This window comes from Sphaeramia orbicularis, chromosome 9 (genome assembly GCF_902148855.1).
Source record: "Sphaeramia orbicularis chromosome 9, fSphaOr1.1, whole genome shotgun sequence".
In the NCBI taxonomy this organism is placed as follows: Eukaryota; Metazoa; Chordata; class Actinopteri; order Kurtiformes; family Apogonidae; genus Sphaeramia; species Sphaeramia orbicularis.
In genome coordinates this window covers 34,937,799-34,960,956 of record NC_043965.1, presented here as the reverse complement: position 1 = coordinate 34,960,956, position 23,158 = coordinate 34,937,799, and the positions used below count along the sequence as shown (strand labels likewise).

Sequence of the window (23,158 nt, the reverse complement as noted above, 5' to 3'; positions counted from 1 at the left end):
ATAATGAATGAATTCTTATTATTATTATTATTATTATTATTGTAAATTATGGGCCGTCTACTTGTGTATGAATGTGTGCATGAATGGATGAATGTGAGGCTTTGTAAAGCACTTTGGGCGCCATAAAGGTGTATACAATGCGCTATGTAAGTGCAGTCCATTTACCATTTCAAATTGTAAGTTACACCTTAGTGCAGGGGTGTCAAACTCATTTTAGTTCAGGGGCCACATCCAGCCTAATATGATATGAAGTGGGCCGTACCAGTAAAATAATATAAATAATAGGAAAAGAACTTAGAAATAATGTCATCTCCAAAGTTTTCTCTATGTTTTTGAGTGAAAAAAGTACAATTCCATAATGAAAATGTTTACCTCTACAAACTGTACTTGAACATAACATGAGCAAATATGAACAACCTGAAAATTCTTGAGAAAAATAAGTGTAATTTTAACAATATTACGCTTCAGTTTATCATTTATACATGTGCATTACAACTTACAGATCACAGTGGATCTACAAAAACACAAAACATTCAATAACAGGCAGAATACTGGTAAAATTCCACATACTTCTCTTACGACATTTCAGGTTGTTTGTATTTGTTCAGGTTATTCACATTTGTTGTAAAAGTCTAGTCTGCAAAAGTAAACATTTTTGTGTAATTTTCCTTTTTTTTTTTTTTTTTTTTTTACATTAAACCAAAGAGGAATATTTGAGGTTTTCAGTATTTATAGGTTATTATGATACTATTTTACTGCTCTGACCCACTTTAGATTGAATTGACCTAAAATTATTTTAACATTCTTGATCGTTAATATCTTCAGTGTAATTTTTGCATTTCACAAATTCATCCCAGGGGCCGGACTAGACCCTTTGGCGGGCTGATTTTGGCCCCCGGGCTGCATGTTTGACACCTGTGCCTTAGTGTATATGGGAGAGTGATTGCAATGGACTGGACAAGATTCACATTTACTAAACTGTAATTTGTTGACAGACCATGTCATTGTGACACAGAAAGGAAAAGACAGCACTGCAGCACAAAGAAAAAAAGAAATAAACAAAAGTAGAAATATGAACTTAGGACAGTCTCCTTAGGGAAATCTGTCCATGCAGTGCTGTAGGAATTCCAGTACAGTCTTCCTACACCTCCTGATGTTCCTGTCTGTTAGGCCACAAATTCTCATCCACATCACAACAAATATCTTCCCTTGCGATGCAGTGTGGAATCTTTTAGAGTGTCTTAACCAGCTTCTGCAGGTATCTGCTGTCACATATTATGACAACTTGTTCAACCATTTTGCATGTAAAGACTTATGCGATGAACTAATGCCTAAATGTTATGGGGGGTGAGACTATTCAACAGAGACCCATTATAATACGTTTGGATAAACATGACATGAGCATTTGGTAATGTAGGAAACAACAGAGAATTGTACATAATCATTTGCATGGATGTACCAAAACATTTGTAACTTGTTCCAAAGAAATGAGAAACTGCTTTTTTGATGTGCACATGTGACACAATGATGTGAGGATTGAACAAATAGTTTTGTGAATTTCAGTTCTGATCTGAGAAATGTACCAAAGTGACTGAGAAAAACTGTAATTCTACTTTTTTTTTTTTTTCCATTGAGCTGATGGGGATCAATCAAGTTCATCTGTATCTGTATCTGTAAGAGCAACTACTACTCATTTAGTTTGCTTTTAATTTGATTTTAAGAGAGTTTGGGTGCAACACTTTAATCCTTTTGAGAAATATATTTTATGATGACCCTGATGAAGCTCACGGGTTGAAAAAATGCTCGTTCGTAATTAAAATTCTTCCATGAACTACAATTGTTGCTGGAGTTTTTACTTATTTCAGTTTTTTCCTTCACACTGCTTCTCACCGAAACTCATCTTTTGTTAATAAGATCGTTTCAGTATTTCCCAAGGTTGGATGATTACTGTTGTTTTTGCACATCTGAATACACTACGGTGAATTATTTGTATCATTATAATTCATTCCTTCAGTGTGACTTCATTAAATCTCTCTATTTTCTTCATCCAGTCCATTTCCTTTCATTTTGCCCGTAGTGTCTGCGGCCTCTGCTTCCCTCTCATATCTCCTCTGGCTGATTTCACTCCTCCATCATCACTACTCCGCTGCCTCCCCTCCCTTGTGTCCACTCCCTAACGTCTGCTAGAGCCTCAGCGCTGCGTTTCGCTTCTCTGCTTTCACCCGGTCATGAACGCCAAACCCTCAGTGGAAGGACACACCGGTCTGGTGAAGAATGGAGAGGCTCAAGAGATCCCCCCTCTGAGGAACTACCTCTGTCTCACCATGTTCACCTGTTTCTGCCCGGCCTGGCCCATCAACATAGTGGCACTGGTTTTCTCTGTGATGGTAAGTCATGTGATGGAGGAAGTAAGATAGATAGATAGATAGATAGATAGATAGATAGATAGATAGATAGATAGATAGATAGATAGATAGATAGATAGATAGATAGATAGATAGATAGATAGATAGATACATAGATACATAGATACATAGATACATAGATACATAGATACATAGAACACAAACGCAAACACACTATACATAAAAAATTAGAAGTATAAAAACAGAACTGGTAAATATCTGTACAATCATACACTAAAATGCAATCATAAACTGCAATGTGTGAAGTAAAAGTGGATTTTTTTCAGCGGGGAACAGGTGCATAAATAATATTAAAGTGCATAGTTTATGTTTATGTTTGTAACCAGGGTTTTAACATCAGACTTAAAGGTCAGTTTATTGTACAGCTGTGTCCTGCATCGTAAAATACTGAAGCTCTTGCTGCCTGGAAATGTAAGAAATAACAGTGGGATGTGGGTTTGTTTATGTCAGATCTGAACATATAATAAACTAACATATAATTGTGATTTTACAGAGGTTTAATGTAATATCCACCTCTTCACAAAATAGGAAAATTTAAGTTCTGCTATAAATAACGTCCACATACTGTAATAAAAGGTGAGGCAGAAATAATTCCCACTCCGGATAATTAAAAATACTTCTGTTTGGATCAATGATACCTCCAGTTTGTGGAGTTCAAGCCCTAAGCTTGTTCATAATCTTCTACACTAGTTCCCACTTACAAAGTCATTTTAATCTATTTTTACACATTAAGAAGAGAAACAAACAGATTGCAGCTGTTGCTGTTGGTCTCTGGTGAATAATCCCCCCTCTGACATAGGACGACACAAAGTTGAAGGAAGTCTAAGGAGCGACACATTTAGGTTTATGTCTCCAAGTGTCTTACTGTACATCTTGAGTTGTTCTGAGTCGATGTGCCAACAACAGCTGCTGCATCGCTGTGGCTGTGAGTAACAAGATGAGGCATGTAGTCTCAGTCATCCACTATTTCTCACTGTAACGGATGTTGGCTTCAGCACATTAACAGGAAAGGCAGGTGCAGGGAGGAAGACTGTGGATGAAAAGCAAGGGAGGGAATATTTTTAGATTTTGCAAGTATTCACATGCACACATCATAAAAGTCCCCATCTGCTCTTTCAATAATATTGACTTTGTTGCCAGAGGACATTTAGTTTTGCAGCAGCACATGAATATAAGACAATATAACACAACAACCTATGTAAGGTACAACAAATGAGGGATGGAGGAGTAAGGGAGTCAGGGAAAATGTAAATTAATTATTGGAATATGAAATAAAGTTGTAGAAAATTAGCTTAAATGTATTAACCCATATAGACCCAGTGCTACTTTTGTGGCAGTTTCCAAATGATTTTTTTTGCTATTTTTAACTTTTCGTAAGTGATTTATAACCATTTATTCAAATAATATGGTCAGTATTTTGCATTAAGTAAAAATCAGGTATTTTTCTACATTTAATTCACTGATCATGATTGATTTCCATAAAAGCTCAAATTAAAATTGAGGGGAGGGGTATTATATCAAAACTGGAGAAAATGGAAGAGAAAGTTACTTTTTCAGTAAAATATATCATTAACTTAACATAAAAATAAGCGTCTCCGTCCACTGTCATTGATCAAACTCCATAGGTTTTACTGGTGAATCAGTGTTGTAGAAGATGGCGGTGTTTCCATGGTAACTGTGGAGCATCTGAACATCCAAATGGGTCATACCTGATGACCATGAAAACATGACAAACTGCATTTTACACCAATTATTTACATGCATTGACAGAATTAGTGGATCAACTATTATTTTACTTTTTATATCAGTAAAGGATTTTGGTTGCCAGTGGGTGTTTGGGTCTTTATTTAATCAAATGTAAAGTATGTGGACCAAATATTTGACAGAACCAAATTAATTTCACAATTTTTTTTGAATATTTGCCAAATATCTAGTTAGATTTACTAAACATTTCATAAGAATGAATTTAGATTTTAGGTCTTTATTACTTTTAGTAAAATTAAAAAAAAAAAAAAATCATCTATTTAACAATACTATGCATCACTTTGCGTTTTATTTCCACTTCAATCGATAGCATTGTTCACAATTTTGAAAAAATTGCTGATAAAAAATTAATGAAATGAAATCATGTGCTGGACTTTTAAAGTAACAGTTGCCTTTTAAACCATCAAAGATCCATTAAACGTTATTTACTTAAGGAATATTATGTAAAATCAGCAACAAATTTAATTTGACAAACAAAATGGTTCGCAACCATTTTAAAATTGGTCAAATACATCACTGTCTAAATCTTACATTATTAAAATCCACTCAATGACATATTATTAGACTGATTAATGATTGGTTAGTTTTCAGTATGTTTAATTTAATCTAATACTTGTTTAAACTTCCTTCAGTTTAGTTTAAGTCAATGTTACTTTTATTTACAGATGGCATTAATTCAGTATATTCTTGTTTTTCACAGTGGTTCTGTTCTAATTGTACTAAATAAATGCTGATAATATATATAAATTCTGGGACATTACAAGATCAACATGTCCTCATTTGACAGAGATGATGAGAGAGATGAGGTTCAACTCTTCATCACAGAGGCATCTTTCACTTCCACTTTGAACAGTGTGAATAAAAGCTGCAGGTGTCTTTAACTCAACTGTCACTTTACTCTTTATAGGCCCAGCGGAGCTACGATGAGGAGGACTACGACGGGTCTCAGCGCCTCGGACGGAAAGCCCTCCACCTGGGGGTAGTTTCATTTGTCATCGGCCTTGTGATCATCACCGCATACACTGTTGTTCACTTTACCACGGTATGAAGACACCATAGATGGTATGTGCAAGAAAAATCAGAATACTGGTACCTAAGATTTAGTGTGTCCCTCTTTTCAACTTTACAGCATGTGATCTGACAGTTTGGAGATGAGAAGAGGAAGGCGCTGCAGCGGATTATATGACATTACATTCAGTATTTTTTAAGTTTTTTGTAACTGTAAGGTCTGTATTCAGGACCTGACTGGTGCTTTTAATGATAAAAAAGATACTTTCTTGGGGCATTTTACATGTATATTTGTGTCATTCCTGAAAAGTCACTACGCATGATAACATTCAGGAAATATTTTGACATATTGCTTTACTTTTCTTGTTGAATAAAAAATGGAAAACAGACTAAAACTGTAATGCAATCTATTCTAAGTCTTTAACCCTCAAACACCTGGACATCCACCAGCAACCAAAGGTATCTACTGAGATAAAATGTTAAATATCTTTTCAACCACTAATCCTATCAATACATTAAAATAATAAGGCAGATCCTTAGCATTTCATGGCCATCAGATACAACCCATTTGGATGTTCAGAGGCTCCATAGTGAACATAGAAACACTGTAATGTTCTTGCAACACTGATTCAACCAATAACATCCATATACTTTTATAAATGACAATGATTGAAGAGAATTTTTATGTTCAGTTAATGATCTATTTTGCTGAAAGTCAAGTTTCTTAAGTTGTCTCTGTTCTGATAAAATAACTTTTGAATTTACTCTGAGCTTAAATAAACATCTACATGATCAGTGACTTAAATATAGAAACACACCTGATTTTCACCGAATAATGCAAAAACAGAGAGGATAATAATATAATAATAATAAATGGTGATAAAGTGACAAAGTGACTCACTACTCCGTCTAGTGGTCACATAGATTAACTTTTTATTATTACCCCACCCCCCAAAGGGGAAGCAAGGGGTATTGTTTTTGGTTTGGTTTGTTTGTTAACACTCCAGCAGCAAAACTATAGGTTGAATTCATACCAATTTTGGTTTATAGATTGCCAGAGACCCAGAATAGATCTCCTTACATTTTGGGAATGGTAGATCAAAGTTTAAAATTTTTATGAATTTTTCGAATCTTTTTTTTTCCTCATTTACTTGTAATGGATAAAATTTCAAATGTAGGTAGCAGCAAAACTATTAGTTGAATTCAAACCAAATTGGGTTTGTAGATTGCCAGTGACCCAGAATACATGTAATTACATTTAGGGAAAAGTAGGTCAAAGTTAAATTTTTTTTTATGAATTTTTTTTTTTTTTGCATCTTTTTTTTTCTTCTCCCATTTACTTATAATGGGCAGAATTCCACATGTCTATAAAAAAAACCCATCAGTTTTTGTTTCAATTTACTTTGAACTTGGCACATACTGTATATAGAGGCAATTGATATGCTGACATCAGCACACACATCAGCTGAATCAATGCCAAAATAAGCTACAATACGTGCATGGGGCTGGGTTTGTTGTGCCCAGCACCATTTTTTTTTTTTTTTTTTTTACTTTGTGTTTTTTTTCTATGGCCTTATGTCCACCATACTCAGAAAACCAGACATTATCAGTGTTGCATTTTGAGAATATCTTCTACTGTTATAACTAGTTATTCTGGATTTCATCAAGCTTATAGTGAGCTGCATAATATGAGGGGGAAGCTACTGGATTGCCGTGGTAAACCCCCCAAAATGTTGTGAGGGTGACTGGGATATGTCCAGAAAATCCACATGTTTAACCACATCAGTGCATTTTGGAGACATTGTGGTTGATGGAGAGGATAAAGCCTCTGTTAATGAGAACTCTCAGACTCTCCCTGCCAAATCCTCTCACAAATTAAGCCTCACTGTTCTTCAAACAGCTGGAGAACTGCTGTCTTTGACTGGAGATAATGCTGGAAAAACTCAAAGAACTGCTGACGCATCTGAGGAAAAGTTAGATGATTCAGCTGCATCTGTTGGATGTGAGAAAAAAGGAACTAATGAGCTGAAGAGAATTACAACCTCTGTCAGTTACTGAAGATTTAGGAGAAGTGATCAGAAATAATGTATGTACAGCAGATCTGGGAAAAACAAACCACCAATACACTATTACTGATGTGCTTTTTACTTCTACTCACTACCTTTAAACACAAATATTTGGACTTCATACTCCTTACATTTTGAGAATGTAACGATCAGAATGTTATGAGTAATGACACATACAAAGAAAATCACCATTTGTTAATATATACCATACATGACTGAAGTAATAAGACTAAAATTATGTAAAAAAAATAAATAAATAAAGAGAGCAAGTAGAGAAAATGCATCATACCATTCGCTGTTAACAGTGAAAACTCTCTGAAGCAAAGTTACTGTTCATTTTCCAATATATTGTTTAAAATATCACTAAATTTAGGCCAGAATGAATAAATCGACAAGATAATTGAGATTGTGAGCAAAAATTACAAGAATAATCAAGGAAATGAAGAGCAATCTTTAGAAAATGGACAAAAAGGAATGAAATGTTCATTTGATGTGAGGTCTAGTTAATTTTTTACACACAAACAATGACCGGAGATGCATTTCAATATGGTTTTTTTTTGTTGCTTTTATACTTTACACATTTCCGGTCCTGTATTTGTTTCATCTTTACTGCATTAAAGAATGAGTGCCTCTGTTTTCACCAGTCTTTTCTGAACAGTACAAACTTGTTACTAACAATCTGGTAACCAAATAGTAACACAAACACTACTTTTGTGCTGCAATATTTCAATATACAACACAGTGCCCGTCTGACTATGCAACAGTAAATTTGGAAAAAGTATTCGTTGGCATAGTTTTCACATGAACTTTAAAATGAATGAATGAATGAATGTTTATTTCAGTTATACAAAAATGGCAGGGCCTTTCGATATAACTTTCCTACAGTGTGTTATGGTTGTCTATCTGATGGGCGTTGACTGAAAGCGTTGATTTCAGTCAACACATCACATCAGAGAATAAAGACTGACCTTTTCCGACACATAAATACTGATGACTCTTTGTTTTCTGATTGTGTGTGGTTATAAACCACAGTGATGAGAAGAACGTGAAATGTGAGAGCTGTGAGAATTAGATGTGACATGAGGGCACAAGGACATTTTTTGCTGGATGGAAAAAAATTCATTGTTTATACATTATATACATATTTTAGTATGTATGTATATGTATATGTATATATGTATAGTTTATACATATATATATATTGTATATACATTAACTGAACCTTGAACCTCTTTCTCTGAAACCATTTACAGCTGTAGCCGATGTCAAACTGAATGTACAAACTCTGCTTTATGCTCAGTTTTTCAATTTATAAAAACAATTCATACTGTTGGACTCAGTTTCAGTCTGATGGTCAGACACAGAGACATTTTTTCTGTTTTAAACATATTTTTGCTCAGTTTCTTCATTGTTTTATTCTTTTTTTGTTAATTTGTTGATTACTTTTTTCATTCTATGATTACCAGGTTAATCTTCTGTTGATTCTGTTGATTATGTTATACATTAAAAAAAATGTTAAATTCCTTTTTTGCTGACTGTCATGATTATCTGAATAATTTTTGTTCACTTTCTTGCTTATTTTATACATTTTCTTCATTATTTTGCTTGTTGTAATTAATTTAGTTTATTTTCTTGATTATCTTTGTTCACTTTTGTTCATTTTGATATTTTTTTAATGTGTGATTTTTTTTTTAAAGTTTGTTCATTTTAGTATCTTTCCTTGATTATTTCAATAATTTACATTCATTCTGTTAATTATTGTCCTCATTTTTGTTCATTTTAGTAATTATTTCATTCATTTCTGTGTTTTTCTTGATTATTTAGTTTCTTTACATTCATCTTGGTCATCTTTTCTATCATTTTTCATCATTTTCTTATTTGTTTGGATCATTTTATGGAATATTTCACTGATTTTCATCATTTTATTTCATATTTATATATTATTAATTATTTCGTCTTGATTTACTCATTTTGCTGATAAATATGTTGCTTTTTACTCCATAAACTAATAATAATGTACATACAAACACTCATTTTGCACAAAGAATTTCAGTCAAGCATAGTGTGTTTGTTTAACCCTTTTATGCACAGTGGTAGCTACAGTGGACAGCTGTTCAAAGGTATTCTCTTGTATAGTCATGGATTTTGTCGTTTTAGCTCCACATCAACCAACACAGTGGGCGTTTATGCATCATCCCATACACTGCAATTCATACCATTACTGTAACTTTGCTGTTCTAGATAAACCTGATCTGCAGTAACATGTTTGAACGTAAAAAAAAAAAAAAAAAAATCCTAATTCCTAATTTTAAACAAAAGTTGTTTTTTTTTTTTTTTGGATATCATCTCCATGAAGTGATTAATAACTGGTATTAGAGTATGTTAAAATGTGAGAAAACATCAGATTAGCAGCTTTAAAAATGTTTTTATTTCATAGTTCTTACACAGTATATCAGTAAATGAATGTTTCTTTACTTCTAAAATTAAACGCTTGATGTCCAGATGAGTGGACGTTTTTGTAACTCCGTGAAAAATAGGTTCATAAAAAAAAAATCAACTGTTTTTGTTTTGTTTTCTTTTGTTTTGTTTTGTTTTGTTTTGATGCCAAAAGAAGAATAAAAACACTCAGGAAAAAAAAAAATCTTGATTATGGTTCTCATAATTCACACATGAAAGGGTTAACCTATTATTCCACTTCTTGATTTCTTTGTGCGTGCGTGCGTGTGTGTATAAATAATCCCTAATAATCCGCATTTCGCGCATTCATTTGTGCCGCATATTTGGCGCGTAACGGGTTAAACTTTAACTCTTTACGCGCAGGAGCAAGAGGCGGAAGAGGTGTGTTTTCTTCACGGAACAAACACAAGTTTCTCCTAAATGGCAAAAACGCACTTGGATTGTGTTGCAGTGGGAAGAAGAGACAGAAAACACAGCACTAACTCCCACTAATGTGACCTGAGGGACGGTAAATTGGCTCTGACGCGCGTATTTTTCAGCGTGATTAGAAAAGTTGTGCAGAAAAGACGAAAACAACTGCGGTACGGACACGGACATTTTTTTCATTTATAGAAAGAACAAGCAAATGCACTTTACACCAGGGACTTAAATCTGACAAAACGACGTCTACCAATCATCATCTGAGAAGATTTTGGTGAGTATTTGTTGTAATTTTGTGTGATTTACGCATAAACTGAACACCCACCGTTCTCTTTGGTTTTCCATTTTTCCATATGGACCAAATGGCTCCATATGTCTGAAACTACCCTCACATCCTCAGTAAATGTCCACTTGTTGTTTGCAGTGTTTGATGCCATTAGGATGGGGAACAGCAGCAGTGACAGAGGCAGTGGGGGTCAGGGTGAAAGGTCATACAGAGAGGGACAACAAGGAGGGAAGGAGGCTCGGTCCAACATCCTGATGGACAGCAGTGAGGATGCAGACCTGTTCCAGAGAGAGGATGCAAAGGTGAGGATCTAGGAACAGACTAACCAGTGTAAAAAACTTACAAGAAGTAGAATATACAGGGTGGGGAAGCAAAATTTACAATGAACATTTAGTTGTTTTTTCTCAGCAGGCACTACGTCAATTGTTGTGAAACCAAACATATATTGATGTCATAATCATACCTAACACTATTATTTATACCTTTTCAGAAACTTTTGCCCATATGAGTAATCAGGAAAGCAAACGTCAAAGAGTGTGTGATTTGCTGAATGCACTCGTCACACCAAAGGAGATTTCAAAAATAGTTGGAGTGTCCATAAAGACTATTTATAATGTAAAGAAGAGAATGACTATGAGCAAAACTATTACGAGAAAGTCTGGAAGATACTATTAAAGAAGAATGGGAGAAGTTGTCACCCGAATATTTGAGGAACACTTGCGCAAGTTTCAGGAAGCGTGTGAAGGCAGTTATTGAGAAAGAAGGAGGACACATAGAATAAAAACATTTTCTATTATGTAAATTTTCTTGTGGCAAATAAATTCTCATGATTTTCAATAAACTAATTGGTCATACACTGTCTTTCAATCCCTGCCTCAAAATATTGTAAATTTTGCTTCCCCACCCTGTATATTAACCCTTTCATGCATAGTGGTCACTCCAGTGGACAGTTATTCTGCAGCTGTTCTCTTGTATATTCATGGGTTTTGTTGTTTTAGTTCCATATCAGCCAACACAGTAGACATTTATGCACCATCCCATAATAATACACTGACATTCAGACCATTACTGTAACTTTACTGTTCTTGATAAACCTGATCTGCACTAACATGTTTCAGTGTAAATAGGTTGCTAGTTATTGTTGTTAGACTGCAATTAACAGTTTTTGTTTTTTTTTTTTAAACAAAAAGGTTTTTTATTTGCATATTATATCTCCATGAAATGAGTAATAACTAGTATTAGAGTATGTTAACCGTATCATGCACAAATTATGAGAACCTTAATTAAAATTTTTTCCTGAGTGTTTTTATTCCTCTTTAGGCATGAAAAAAACAATGCGATTGAAAATGTTCTTCTGAAAAATAAATAAAATAAAAAAAATACATAAAAAAAAAATGAAAAAAAAAATTCTTATGAACCTATTTTTCATAAAGTTGCTAAAATGTCCACTCAGCTGGACACCATACGTTTAATTTTTGACGCACAGAAACATGTATTTACTGATAAATTGTGTGAAAACTATGGGGAGGGCTTGTGATTCTGGGGGTTTATACTCAGGAGAGATCTACATAATGTTACCAATTCATGTCAGAAAAGATATGTACTTTCTTAAAACTTTAATAAAGCTATGTGTAAAAAAACAAAACAAAAACCCAACAACAACAAGGAAAAGAACAACAAAATCTATGAATATACAAGAAAACCGCTGTAGAATACCTGTCCACTGTAGTGACTAGTATACATGAAAGGGTTAAAATGTGAGAAAACATCAGATTAGCAGCATTAAAAATGTTTTTATTTCATAGTTTTCACACTTTATATCAGTAAATATATATTTCTTCGCTTCAAAAAGTAAACGCATGGTGTCCAGCTGAGTGGAACTCAGAAAAAAAAAAATAGATTCAGAAGAAAATTTTCAATCGCATTGTTTTTTTCATGCCTAAAGAGGAATAAAAACACCCATGAAAAAAATCTTGATTAAGGTTCTCATAATTCATGCATGAATTATTATTACATTAATCTTAATCAGGAAGTCCTTATCTGTTGTATATATTTCTTATCTGTAGTATAGTTAGCTTCTGTATATTTCAGTAGTTTTAGTAGTACTCTAGTACATTTACATTTATGCATTTGGCAGACGCTTTTTTCCAAAGCGACTTACAGGGGAAAACCAATCAAATCTCTCAATCAATCAAATTTTATTTATATAGTGCCAGATTACAACCAAAGTTATCTTGTGACACTTTATATATAGAGTTGGTCAAAACCAGACTCTAAGCCAATTTACAGAAACCCAACTGAATCCTCCAGGAGCAAACACTTGTGACTGGTGACAGAGGCGGGGAAAAACTTCCCTTTAACAGCAGAAACCTGGAGCAGACCCAGACTCCTGGAGGATGGCCGTCTGCCTTGACCAGTTGGGGTTAAAAAGAGAGCGAGATAGAGACTGGGCAGAGGAGGAGAAGGGAGAAGTAGGGGGAGACACATGGATGCAGTTGAGGACAAGTGAGTGATGACGATGAAGGCAGGAGAGAGGCAGGACCACCGCAGCAGGTCCAGAGATGATCCTGGGAAAATCTGTGATAATCCTGGGAAAACCTTATTAATATGTTTAAAATGGAATATCTGAAAGTGCTAGGACAGGAGGTGCTAGTAGCATATGTATATTTAATATTTTATCCTGTAGCTTTTTGCACGTCTACATTTTCAGTATTTGTGTGATATTTTCATACATTGTTTGATGCACTAATTATTTTTTGCTGCTAAACCAAACAGAGCTGCTAAATTGATTTTCATTGTTCCTGTGACAGTAAAGATCTATTCTACAGGGGTTGGACAAAATAATGGGAACACCTTAAAAATCAACAAAATATAATTTAATATGGTGTAGGTCCGCCTTTTGCGGCAATTACAGCCTCAATTCTCCGAGGTATTGATTCATACAACTTGTGAATTGTTTCCAAAGGAATTTTAAGCCATTCTTCAGTTAGAATACCCTCCAACTCTTTTAGAGACGATGGCGGTGGAAATCGACGTCTTACTTGAATCTCTAAAACTGACCATAAATGCTCAATAATGTTGAGGTCTGGGGACTGTGCCGGCCATACGAGATGCTCAGCTTCATTAGAATGTTCCTCATGCCATTCTTTAACAATTCTAGCTGTATGGATTGGGGCATTATCATCTTGAGGTGAAGGTGTTTCCATTATTTTGTCCAACCCCTGTATGTCTCCCTTGAAAAAGAGATTTTATATCATGGACTTCCTGGTTAGTTAACTAACTAACTAACTAACTAACTAACTAACTAAGTCTATTCTGTTCTATTCTATTCTATATATTACCTTAATGCGTTTTCGTTCAGATCAGTGGTTTTCAACTTGTTGGATCAATGTTTTCCACTATCATACCAAGAAACCTTTTTTAACCCTTTCATGCATGAATTATGAGAGGCTTAATCAAGATTTTTTTTTTCCTGTGTGTTTTTATTCCTCTAAGCATTAAAAAAACAATGCGATTAATTTTTATTTTTTTTTTAATGAACCTGTTTTTTATGGAGTTGCAGCTGGACGCCATGAATTTAATTTCTTAAGCAAAGAAACCTATTTACTGATATACTGTGTGAAAACTATGAAATAAAAACATTTTTAATGCAGCTAATCTGATGTTTTCTCACATTTTAACATACACTAGTACTAGTCATTACTCCCTTCATGGAGATAATATGCAAAAAAACCACTTTTTGTTTAGAAAAACCCCTAAACCTGTTAATTACAGTCTAATAACAATAGCAAACAATTGATTTACATTCAAACATGTTACTGCAGATCAGGTTTTTGAAGAACAGCAAAGTTAGAGTAATGGTCTGAATCGCAGTGTATGGGATGATGCATGAGCATCCTCTGTGTTGGCTGATATGGAACTGTAACAACAAAATCCATGAATATACAGAGAACAGCTGAAGAATAGCTGTCTACTATAATGACCACTATGCTTGAAAAGGTTAAACATCATTTATCACTAAGGGTGCATCCGTATATCAGCTGCACATAATATCTGCCACTGTCAGTACTGACATAAAAGATGTCTTTTCACCAATGGCAGTGGCAGATATTTATTTCATGTTTTATATTTATCTTTATCTGAAATGCATTTACATACTTGTGGTTTATTCCAGCTGTGTATACTGTATGTATTACTACAAAGACAGAAATGCACATGTATGGTCATGAATTTTAGGAAAAAATATGAAAAACGTGTATCTAACTTAGTAAAACTGCAAACACAGAAGTGAAAACTCTCAAAAAATAAAGACACAGCAAAAGAAGCTTATCACAACAGACCGAAATAAATATAGAGTGGTGGAAAAATGTTTGTGGACACACTTAAAATTTTACACAAATTCAAATATCATGAAATATTTGCAGAAAAATCCATTTTATGTTTAAAAAGGTGTGGCTGCATCAGACAAATACAACAAATACAATTGATTTTATCAAATAAAGCTAAATTCTTGACAGTTTCTTCATGTCATGTCCTGGTTGTGTTTCATTATCTACTGAAACATCCAGTTTTGACCTTGACGGAACAGAGCGTGTGCAGAACGGACCATGTGGGTTTGGAGAATGGAATTCAATGACTTAAGAGTGATTCTTAATGCGGTATATGACAAATGTATGGGGTATCCAAAAACCTTTTTCCACTACTGTGCATAAAGCTCTACTCCCTGATTCCGAGAGTGATGTTTTGGTGGCAGAGGTTAAAAATATCTCACAAACTCAGCATAAATACTTTGATATCATGCTGTCTAGGCTCCACAGGAAATGCAGGAATTTCTGGCGTGGCAGCAGGACCTAGACAGTGACTGTAAAAACCCGACCCAGGCCAGACCCACTGTGTTCAGATGGGCTGGAGCTGCCAAAGACGTGTACGTGTCCGGTTCCTTCAACAACTGGGTCACCAAGATCCCACTGAACAAAAGGTTTGACCCCTGAAAAGTCAGTATCAGTCACAGTATATTTATATAAGAAATATTACATAGTTATTTTTTTTTTCTTTTTATACACCCAACCCAGTCAGAACAACTTTGTGGCTATCGTGGACCTGCCAGAGGGAGAACACCAGTACAAGTTCTGTGTCGATGGACAGTGGATTTTAGATCCAAACGGGGTGAGTGAGGGTAGTTTTCTGGTTCTAACAGTCATTATGTATCTCAGATTTTTCTTTTATGCTGTTTTTAATCTCTCTACCAGGCTGTGATGACTTCTAAAACTGGAACGGTCAATAATGTCATCAACGTGAAGAGAACAGACTTTGAAGTGTTTGATGCCCTCAGGATCGACTCACAGGATTCTGCAGACATGTCTGGTAATGACACGTAACAGTTCATGACAAACACTATTAACTGGTCAGATTTACAGATTTAACATGTAAAAAAAAAAAAAAAAGGAAAAGTATTTAAGTTGTTTGTTCAGTCATCATTGTTATTGAAATTTTAGATAAATATCATAAGCTTTCCCTAGCAGCTACAGTTGACAAACATTACCACAAAAAACAACACAATATACTTTTTTTAAATATAAAAATGTCAACTTTTTTTATAATGTTAGATAGTCTTTACTGACCAGAATTTATTTGCTTTGCATTTGCTTGAAGTTTGTTCAAAGTTTACTATTTCTCTCTTTTTTTTTTTTTTTTTTTTTAGGTATATTTAACTTTAGCAGGAGTTATATTCAGCCTGTATAAGGAGTTATATTATTGCTGGGTGAACTGGTGAAAAATCCATAATGCATTTGTTGTAATGAAATTATATTATGAGTTCACGTTGTTGTTTATTAAAGTCAGAGTCACTGCATCTAAAATGTCACAATAAAGTCATAAAATTGCTGCAAAGATTTTAGTCTAAACATAGACTGACTCAAACTTTCTTTGTTTTATGTGTAGATAATAAGCACAACACACACTAATATTTTTATTTAATTAAATAGCATCCTTTTGGGTTACTATATCTTTGCACATGTACAGCTCTAAATTATATTCATCCTTTTGCATTAACAAAAACTACTTCTGCACACTGCTGAGGTGGAAATCTCTGTTTTTCATCTTCCTCTCTACATATTGTGCTATTTTGATTCTTTAATCCTGTGTAAAAATGGGATTGATTTGATGTTTTTTCCCCAGACTTGTCCAGTTCTCCTCCTGGTCCATACCAACAGGATGCTTATGTAATCAAGTCAGAAGACAAGATCAAGCATCCTCCGTTCTTACCCCCACATCTGCTGCAGGTGCTGCTTAACAAAGACACAGGCATCTCTGTAAGTCCAGGCAGACCGCTGACGTAAACATCCTAAATACTGTGTACTGCTCAAGTTCCTGCAGTAAAGATCTATCTGTATCTAATAAGGAATTGTTCTGTGTTAAACTTCATCAGTGTGACCCGACGCTGCTTCCAGAGCCCAACCATGTGATGCTTAATCATCTCTATGCCCTGTCAATTAAGGTAACAAATGCGACGAAGGAACTGTTTACAGGCTATTAATATTATGTGTTTTTGTAATGATTTGTTATAGGATAGGTTAAAATTCTGCTAAAGGTAAGTTCATTGGTGGCAAAAGACAAAATGCTATAGCGTAAAACTAAATAGTTTAAAATGAAATTTAAAAAAAACAGTAATAGATTTGTGTTTTCCTTACAATGTCAAGTGAATTTGAAATGAATTATTGAAAAGTTAGAAAAATTAAAATATGTATTATGTGTCTTTTCATAAACAAGTTTGGAGTAAATATCACTGGCCAAGTAAAAACTAAAATGTCTCCAGAATAAAACTAGTGAAACTTTATCAAGTTTGAGTCACTAATAAAGAAAAATTAAGTCAAAAATGCAGGCTGACTGTACTTTACAAGAGATAATCTTGGACCAAAATGTGAAATAATTAGAATTAATAAGAGAATGACTTTTACTCAGGAGGAATGTTTATCTCAGAGCTACCAGATCTACTTCAAAACACTGTCTGCACATTACAATACATTCACTTTTCAGTTTCTTTCGAGTAGAAGATTTATAAAACTGCTCTATAAATGCACATAAACTAATTTAAATGTAATCACATTTTATCATATACATTGAAACACCAGCTAACCAGCACTTCAGTCAATTGTTTTCCAATTCATCTTCTTAAAGTGTGTAATATTTAGCACATTTAATCCCTGAGGCAAAAAAAGTAGAACAGCGTGATCTAAATTGCATTATGCTACCAGCAGGTGGTGCTGTAGGCTGCATTGCACATGACTCTAATTGACAGAGTAGAAGAAGCAGGGCTTTCTTCAGAGCATCTAAAGTGGCAGTGATATTTAATTTCTCATCAGTCTACGCAACCTGTTGTACCAAACTTCATCAAAATATTTGTGTGGATGCAAGAAAAACATGATTCTTAGTCAATAGTTAAATAGTCACTATATCAGAATTTATGTGGAGAAGGTGTTTCCATTTCCTCTTTGCAAATTTATGCTTAAATGAAAAACAACACCTCAACTATGTAAATTTAGCTGTTTCTGGAAGCATTTTCCATTGTGTACTTTGAAAATGTGGGTTAAATGCATCTGTGGAAATGCACCTATGACTGTAAATAGCAAAAAATAACGAACTATTTTAATTGTTGAAAGGGGTAAAACGGTCAAAGAGCTGAACAATAAATAGAAGATTTGTATCTTCATTTGTAATGCAATTTTCTGTGCCACTTAGATCCTGGTATTGGTGTCAAAAAAGAACAATATCAGAATAATCAATATAAAAAGGGAGAATTACGGGTCATTATATGTGTTTCACAACCTTTTCTGATACTGATTTTAAGGATTAATTTCAGCTCCAAACTTCATCTGCCTTTATTTACTGTTGTGTTTCAGGATGGAGTGATGGTTCTCAGTGCAACTCACCGATACAAAAAGAAGTATGTGACCACCCTGCTGTACAAGCCCATCTAAACAACACACCAATGATTCAGCTTCTAATTTTGACAAAAGAAGATAGTTTTGTACATGTTCATATATACTGCTGCTACTATAATCTACATGTGGTTTGTATCAACCAGTAATTTTTTTCTTAACATTCTGTGATCACGATGAAAATGAACATTCCTTTCATTGCTTTTAACATTTGCCTTGTTTACGTTTTTTTTTTTTTTTTTTTTTTACAGAAATGTTAGATGATTTCAGATCTTTTTTAGCCAATCAAAATGAGGAAATTACATCTTAAACCAAAGCTTAGGTATGAAATTACAACTATTGTTAATGTTAAATATGTAAATGACTAGAATTGTAAGAAGCTGGATGGAAATAGTAACAGTAAAACAAGCGAAGCTGCACAAATCTCGCAGAATGTGAGCAAACAAACACAAGGACATAAAGGATGAAATGTAACTGGAAGATGACACAGTTCTCAGTATTTCATTTACTCGTTTTATTTTACCTGATACCTGTGTAAATCAGACGTATTTCCCTTCAGGTCCTTTACAAAGACATTAAAATTTCCAAGAACTACATCACGGGTCAGACATGTTGATGTTCTTTTTCTTGCTGGTTGTGTAACTCAGTTGACACAGTGGACTTTGGGATCCAGGTTCTTGTTTTCAGGGTTGTACGTGGTCTGAGCGAAGCAGTGAGCCGCTACGCGATCGCACTCGCACACGGCGGCCTGGCACTTATTGTTGGTCGCTGCAAAGACAAATACGAGCAGGATCAGACAGGAAATGAGTGGGTGTCTGCTTAATAGTAAAACACACTGAAACATAATATATAGTACAAATACAGGGTTCGCACTGGCATCTAAAACCAGGAAAAGTCATGAAATGTATGAAGTTTTGACACTATCATGGAGTGTAATTTTGTACAAATAGATTATATGTTTGAGCAGATGTGTTGTATTTTGGGGTACTGAGGTTTTTTTTTTTTGTTTTGGTTTTTTTTTTGTTAAATCCCATTTTTGTATTGATAATAAATGTTACATTGGTTCAGTCTTAACAGCCAAGTGTCCAAAGTCGATAATCCAATCCTCTGAATTTTAGCCCTTATATTTTCTGAATTTTTGATTTTGACAGGTCTCAAGAAATGTATTATAAAGCAAAGTTAACATTATGCTTATAAAATTTCATAAACTCGTATATCTTTTAGGAAAAACTACAAACTAAAACCTAAATGGAACCAAAAAAAATTACTAAGTCAAACTAGTGTCAACATTAATGTGTGTTGAAAATTTTAAACAAGTGAAGAAATTCAGTGTTTTTCTAAATAACTTTTTTTAACCAGCATGGATGACATTTTCAGGATTTGGGTTGAATATAAAAATAACCAGTAATTAAAGAGTGTAAAAGGCTGCTGTTTAATCGTCTTACAATAATTAACTGAAGTAGACTTCTATGAATGTGTATGGGGATTACATCACTGACCCTAATATGAACCATGGAAAAGTTTAATTTGTCTTAGCACTGCAAATAGAATAGAATAGAATAGAATAGAACACTACAGAGCCCTATATAATAGAGTAGAATAGAATCAAATAGAATGGAATAGAACAGAATAGAATCAAACAACAGAACAGTATTAAATAGAAGAGAACAGAACCCAATACAATAGAATTCAACCCAACAGAATAGAATCAATATGGCCATTTCACATTGCATACAAAATTTAAAATATACCTTAGTTCAAAATAGCTATAAACAAGCATGACTACAAATTAAATGTATATATAAATTAAGTTTAAAAAAGACATACACAAAAAAAACATGGAAAATTTATGTTTGTGTGATTCCTAATGTCGCACGGAATGAATTTATTTATGGCTACATGTGTGTAGTTATTTATGGCTGCATGTGTTTTAGAAGCATGTTACTGTTACTGCTTTGGGATAAAAGCTGCTTTAAGTTAATTTGTGTTTTTCAGTGTCCTGTAATGCCATGATTACTATGATTTAGTCCACCCACGTGATTTTTTTGAGCTGTAGTGGTTAGTTCAGATACATATTTTTTTTTACTAAAATGAGTATTCGGTTTCCAGATTACATGTTTTTTTAGGTTTGTAGCAAAACAGCTGTATGAGTTGAAGTCAGTAAATGATAAAACAAGGTATAAATGTAGTTTCCTGAAACTATCAAAGTGACTGAAGTCGGTTTTACCTGAACAGGTCACCTCCTGACCGGAGCAGGTGTGATCGTAAACCAGAACATAGGGGAGGTCAGCGATGGCTGTGCATCCAGGAGTCTTTCTGGCCTTCTCATAACATTTATCATGGACTTTACAGCACCTGCAAACACAAAGGGAGGTGCTGATTGGGAAGTAGTGAAGAGAAGTAGTCGTTTATTCAATCGTTAATTACTTTAACCCTCCAGTATCCCGTCCAGCAAGGCCCTTACTAAGCACCAAGTGTGCCTTTTTGGCACACTAGTGGAATACTGTCAAAAAAAATTTCATACAGTTTGTTTTTAATTCTTTTACACTTTTTTTCCATTTCATCAACTTGAGCCGTAAATAAAAATACCAAATACTCAATAATTGTCACATTTTTTAACCCTTTAAATGCTGTGTTTGTAATGTAAACAAACCATTTTTTCGGATGCAAAAAACAACAACAAAAAAATTTTCTATATACTACATAAAAAGTGGATCACATATTATTTGATTTTTTCATCCTGGCATATGTCAATGATTAACTCCAACATCGGTTAATTTGCATTATTATTTTTGGCGCTAGGTCAAATGTTCAAAAATACTAGCATCTGTCATCAAGTGTGCGTAAAATGCACACCTATAGATCAAACTATTAAATATTATATATTGATTTATTTTTCTGGTCTAATTTGATTTTATTTTTGTAAATCAAGGTCAGCCCTAATCATACATATCAAAGGGAAGAAATAGTGCGTTTTAGGCACACTTGGGAGACAGATGCTAGTCTTGTAATTTTCTTTTGTTTACAATGTGCACATTTTAGTTGGGGGCCAGAATTTTAAAGATCATGCAAAAATGAGCAACTTTTGAATTCTAACCTTATTTAAATTGTGAAAAATAATATGAAGTTTTTTAAAACTAAGTGCAAAGTGTGCCTAAAATGCGCACCCGGATACTGGAGGGTTAAACAACAAACAAAAACAACATATCCATTGTTCAATTTACTATGTGACCGAAAGGGTTTAGGCTGAAGTTGAGGCTTCTTTGGCCTAACCCTATTTACTATTAACACAATGTTTCCATATGAAAACAAACAAACTAAAAAAATTTCAATGTAATCATTGCTAAGTATACAACAGAAGAGAATACGTATTTAATTTAATTCAGGTGAATCATGTCCTTATCTCAACTACCAATATTGATCCTAGTCTTTTAAACAAGTATTTTCTTTGGTCAATCCTGAGCTCTGTATTTTTGAATAATAGTTAAGTTGTACATCTTTTTAGAAGTTTTAACTGTTTTAGACTGTTTTAATCAGTCTTCCAGGCCATCCCAAAGATTAACCCCTCTAACAGAAATACATCTACTTTTTTATCTGTTCTTGCCTTAGCTTTTTTAAAAATGCTGGTTTGTGTTTTCTGTTTTAATAGAAACAGATAATTAGTTCATGCAGGATGTTTCCCTACATGTCCACTTCATCCACAGGGGTTCCTGTTCCTCCGAAGCCACACCAGCATCCGTAATTATTGTAGATGAAAGGATTGACGTCAGGTTGGGCACACTCGACCATTTTTCCAAACTGCCATAAGGCCTTTGGGAGCCGTGCACTGCTGGCCACACAGGCTGATAAATACACACGAAACAACATAAAGCAGAATAATGAAGAAAGGAAATCACAAACTGCACTTTTATATGTATATGAGTTACAGGTGGATAAGATTTTAGAAAAGATGTAACATCATTTTACCAGTGAGAAGCAGGAGTAGAGGAGCAGTCAGGTTCATAGTTGAAGTGTGAAAGAACTGGTTTTCGGTGCAGCCTCCTCTTTATAGACAGGAGGCGAGAGAAAGCCAGAGAGATAAGAAGGAAACAAGGGGTGGGAGGCATTATAAAACTTAAGAATAAGGACATCTGACAGAAACGTGACACGATTATAGCTCGTGTGAGTTCAAAAACCCACACCTCAACACCACAAATTGGCCAGTTTTTCTTTGCTACTTGTATTAATTTTTTTTTTTGTTTGTTTTCTGCTTAATTATTCATTACTTCTTTTCTTTCTGCTCCCTCTGTACTCATGTGCATTTTCCATTTTTAAACTTTATACTAACTTTCCAAAACACACAGCTGTGTCAATACTTATCACATGCCAGAGTTCTCAGGGTTTTCCACTACATCAGTTAAAAAAAAAAGATTACATAATTACATATAGGGTTTAGTTGTTTTAACAGAACACAGCTCTATGTAAAATAACCTGACAAAAAACAATATAATGAAATATGGATTTAAAAAAAAAGTGTTCGTGCTCAAACCTTATATATTTTTGTCACAATACCTATAGTTTAGTGGGATCATAAAGTGGTGTTGATGTGAATGTAAGGGGACTGTCTGTACATTTACACCCTGTACATATGGGTGTGCAATTACAGATATGACAACTTCTGGCAATTGGTCAAAAAGGACCAGCTGTCAAGGCCAGCACTCAATATAAGCCTGTATACCTTTAGTTCTCACTCTCGTCTGCAAAATGCGTCTGACTCACTCCCTGCTCATCCTGTTCATCAGCCTCCCAAGCTGT

General features: G+C 34.2%; 3 protein-coding genes across 3 annotated transcripts; 2 read left to right on the top strand and 1 right to left on the bottom strand.

The window, feature by feature from the left end:
- The first annotated feature begins 1,501 nt into the window (after positions 1-1,501).
- Positions 1,502-5,596, top strand: LOC115426132 (transmembrane protein 233-like). The gene is made up of 3 exons (XM_030144117.1): positions 1,502-2,387; positions 5,098-5,232; positions 5,320-5,596. The coding sequence occupies exons 1-3, from the start codon at positions 2,229-2,231 to the stop codon at positions 5,329-5,331; spliced, it is 306 nt and encodes a 101-aa protein (XP_029999977.1). The 5' UTR covers positions 1,502-2,228; the 3' UTR covers positions 5,332-5,596.
- A 4,487-nt stretch (positions 5,597-10,083) lies between these two features.
- prkab1b (protein kinase, AMP-activated, beta 1 non-catalytic subunit, b) lies at positions 10,084-18,958 on the top strand. Its single transcript, XM_030144100.1, has 8 exons — positions 10,084-10,415; positions 10,566-10,729; positions 15,236-15,405; positions 15,500-15,593; positions 15,677-15,791; positions 16,605-16,738; positions 16,855-16,923; positions 18,326-18,958. The coding sequence occupies exons 2-8, from the start codon at positions 10,583-10,585 to the stop codon at positions 18,401-18,403; spliced, it is 807 nt and encodes a 268-aa protein (XP_029999960.1). The 5' UTR covers positions 10,084-10,415; positions 10,566-10,582; the 3' UTR covers positions 18,404-18,958.
- A 16-nt stretch (positions 18,959-18,974) lies between these two features.
- Positions 18,975-22,460, bottom strand: LOC115426129 (phospholipase A2). Its single transcript, XM_030144114.1, has 4 exons — positions 22,331-22,460; positions 22,050-22,206; positions 20,592-20,719; positions 18,975-19,132 (listed from the first exon to the last, which is right to left on the bottom strand). The coding sequence occupies exons 1-4, from the start codon at positions 22,365-22,367 to the stop codon at positions 19,008-19,010; spliced, it is 447 nt and encodes a 148-aa protein (XP_029999974.1). The 5' UTR covers positions 22,368-22,460; the 3' UTR covers positions 18,975-19,007.
- Positions 22,461-23,158: the final 698 nt, after the last annotated feature.

Excerpts from the sequence above, each read along its gene's own strand:
- LOC115426129 (XM_030144114.1), bottom strand. The coding sequence starts at position 22,367 with ATGAACCTGACTGCTCCTCTACTCCTGCTTCTCACTG. Across the intron at positions 22,207-22,330 it reads TCTACTCCTGCTTCTCACTG|CCTGTGTGGCCAGCAGTGCA; the intron begins GTAAAATGATGT and ends TGTATTTATCAG. Across the intron at positions 20,720-22,049 it reads CCTGTGGATGAAGTGGACAT|GTGCTGTAAAGTCCATGATA; the intron begins GTAGGGAAACAT and ends TTGTGTTTGCAG.
- prkab1b (XM_030144100.1), top strand. The coding sequence starts at position 10,583 with ATGGGGAACAGCAGCAGTGACAGAGGCAGTGGGGGTCAGGGTGAAAGG. Across the intron at positions 15,594-15,676 it reads GGATTTTAGATCCAAACGGG|GCTGTGATGACTTCTAAAAC; the intron begins GTGAGTGAGGGT and ends TCTCTCTACCAG. Across the intron at positions 16,924-18,325 it reads TCTATGCCCTGTCAATTAAG|GATGGAGTGATGGTTCTCAG; the intron begins GTAACAAATGCG and ends GTTGTGTTTCAG.
- LOC115426132 (XM_030144117.1), top strand. The coding sequence starts at position 2,229 with ATGAACGCCAAACCCTCAGTGGAAGGACACACCGGTCTGGTGAAGAAT. Across the intron at positions 2,388-5,097 it reads CACTGGTTTTCTCTGTGATG|GCCCAGCGGAGCTACGATGA; the intron begins GTAAGTCATGTG and ends TACTCTTTATAG.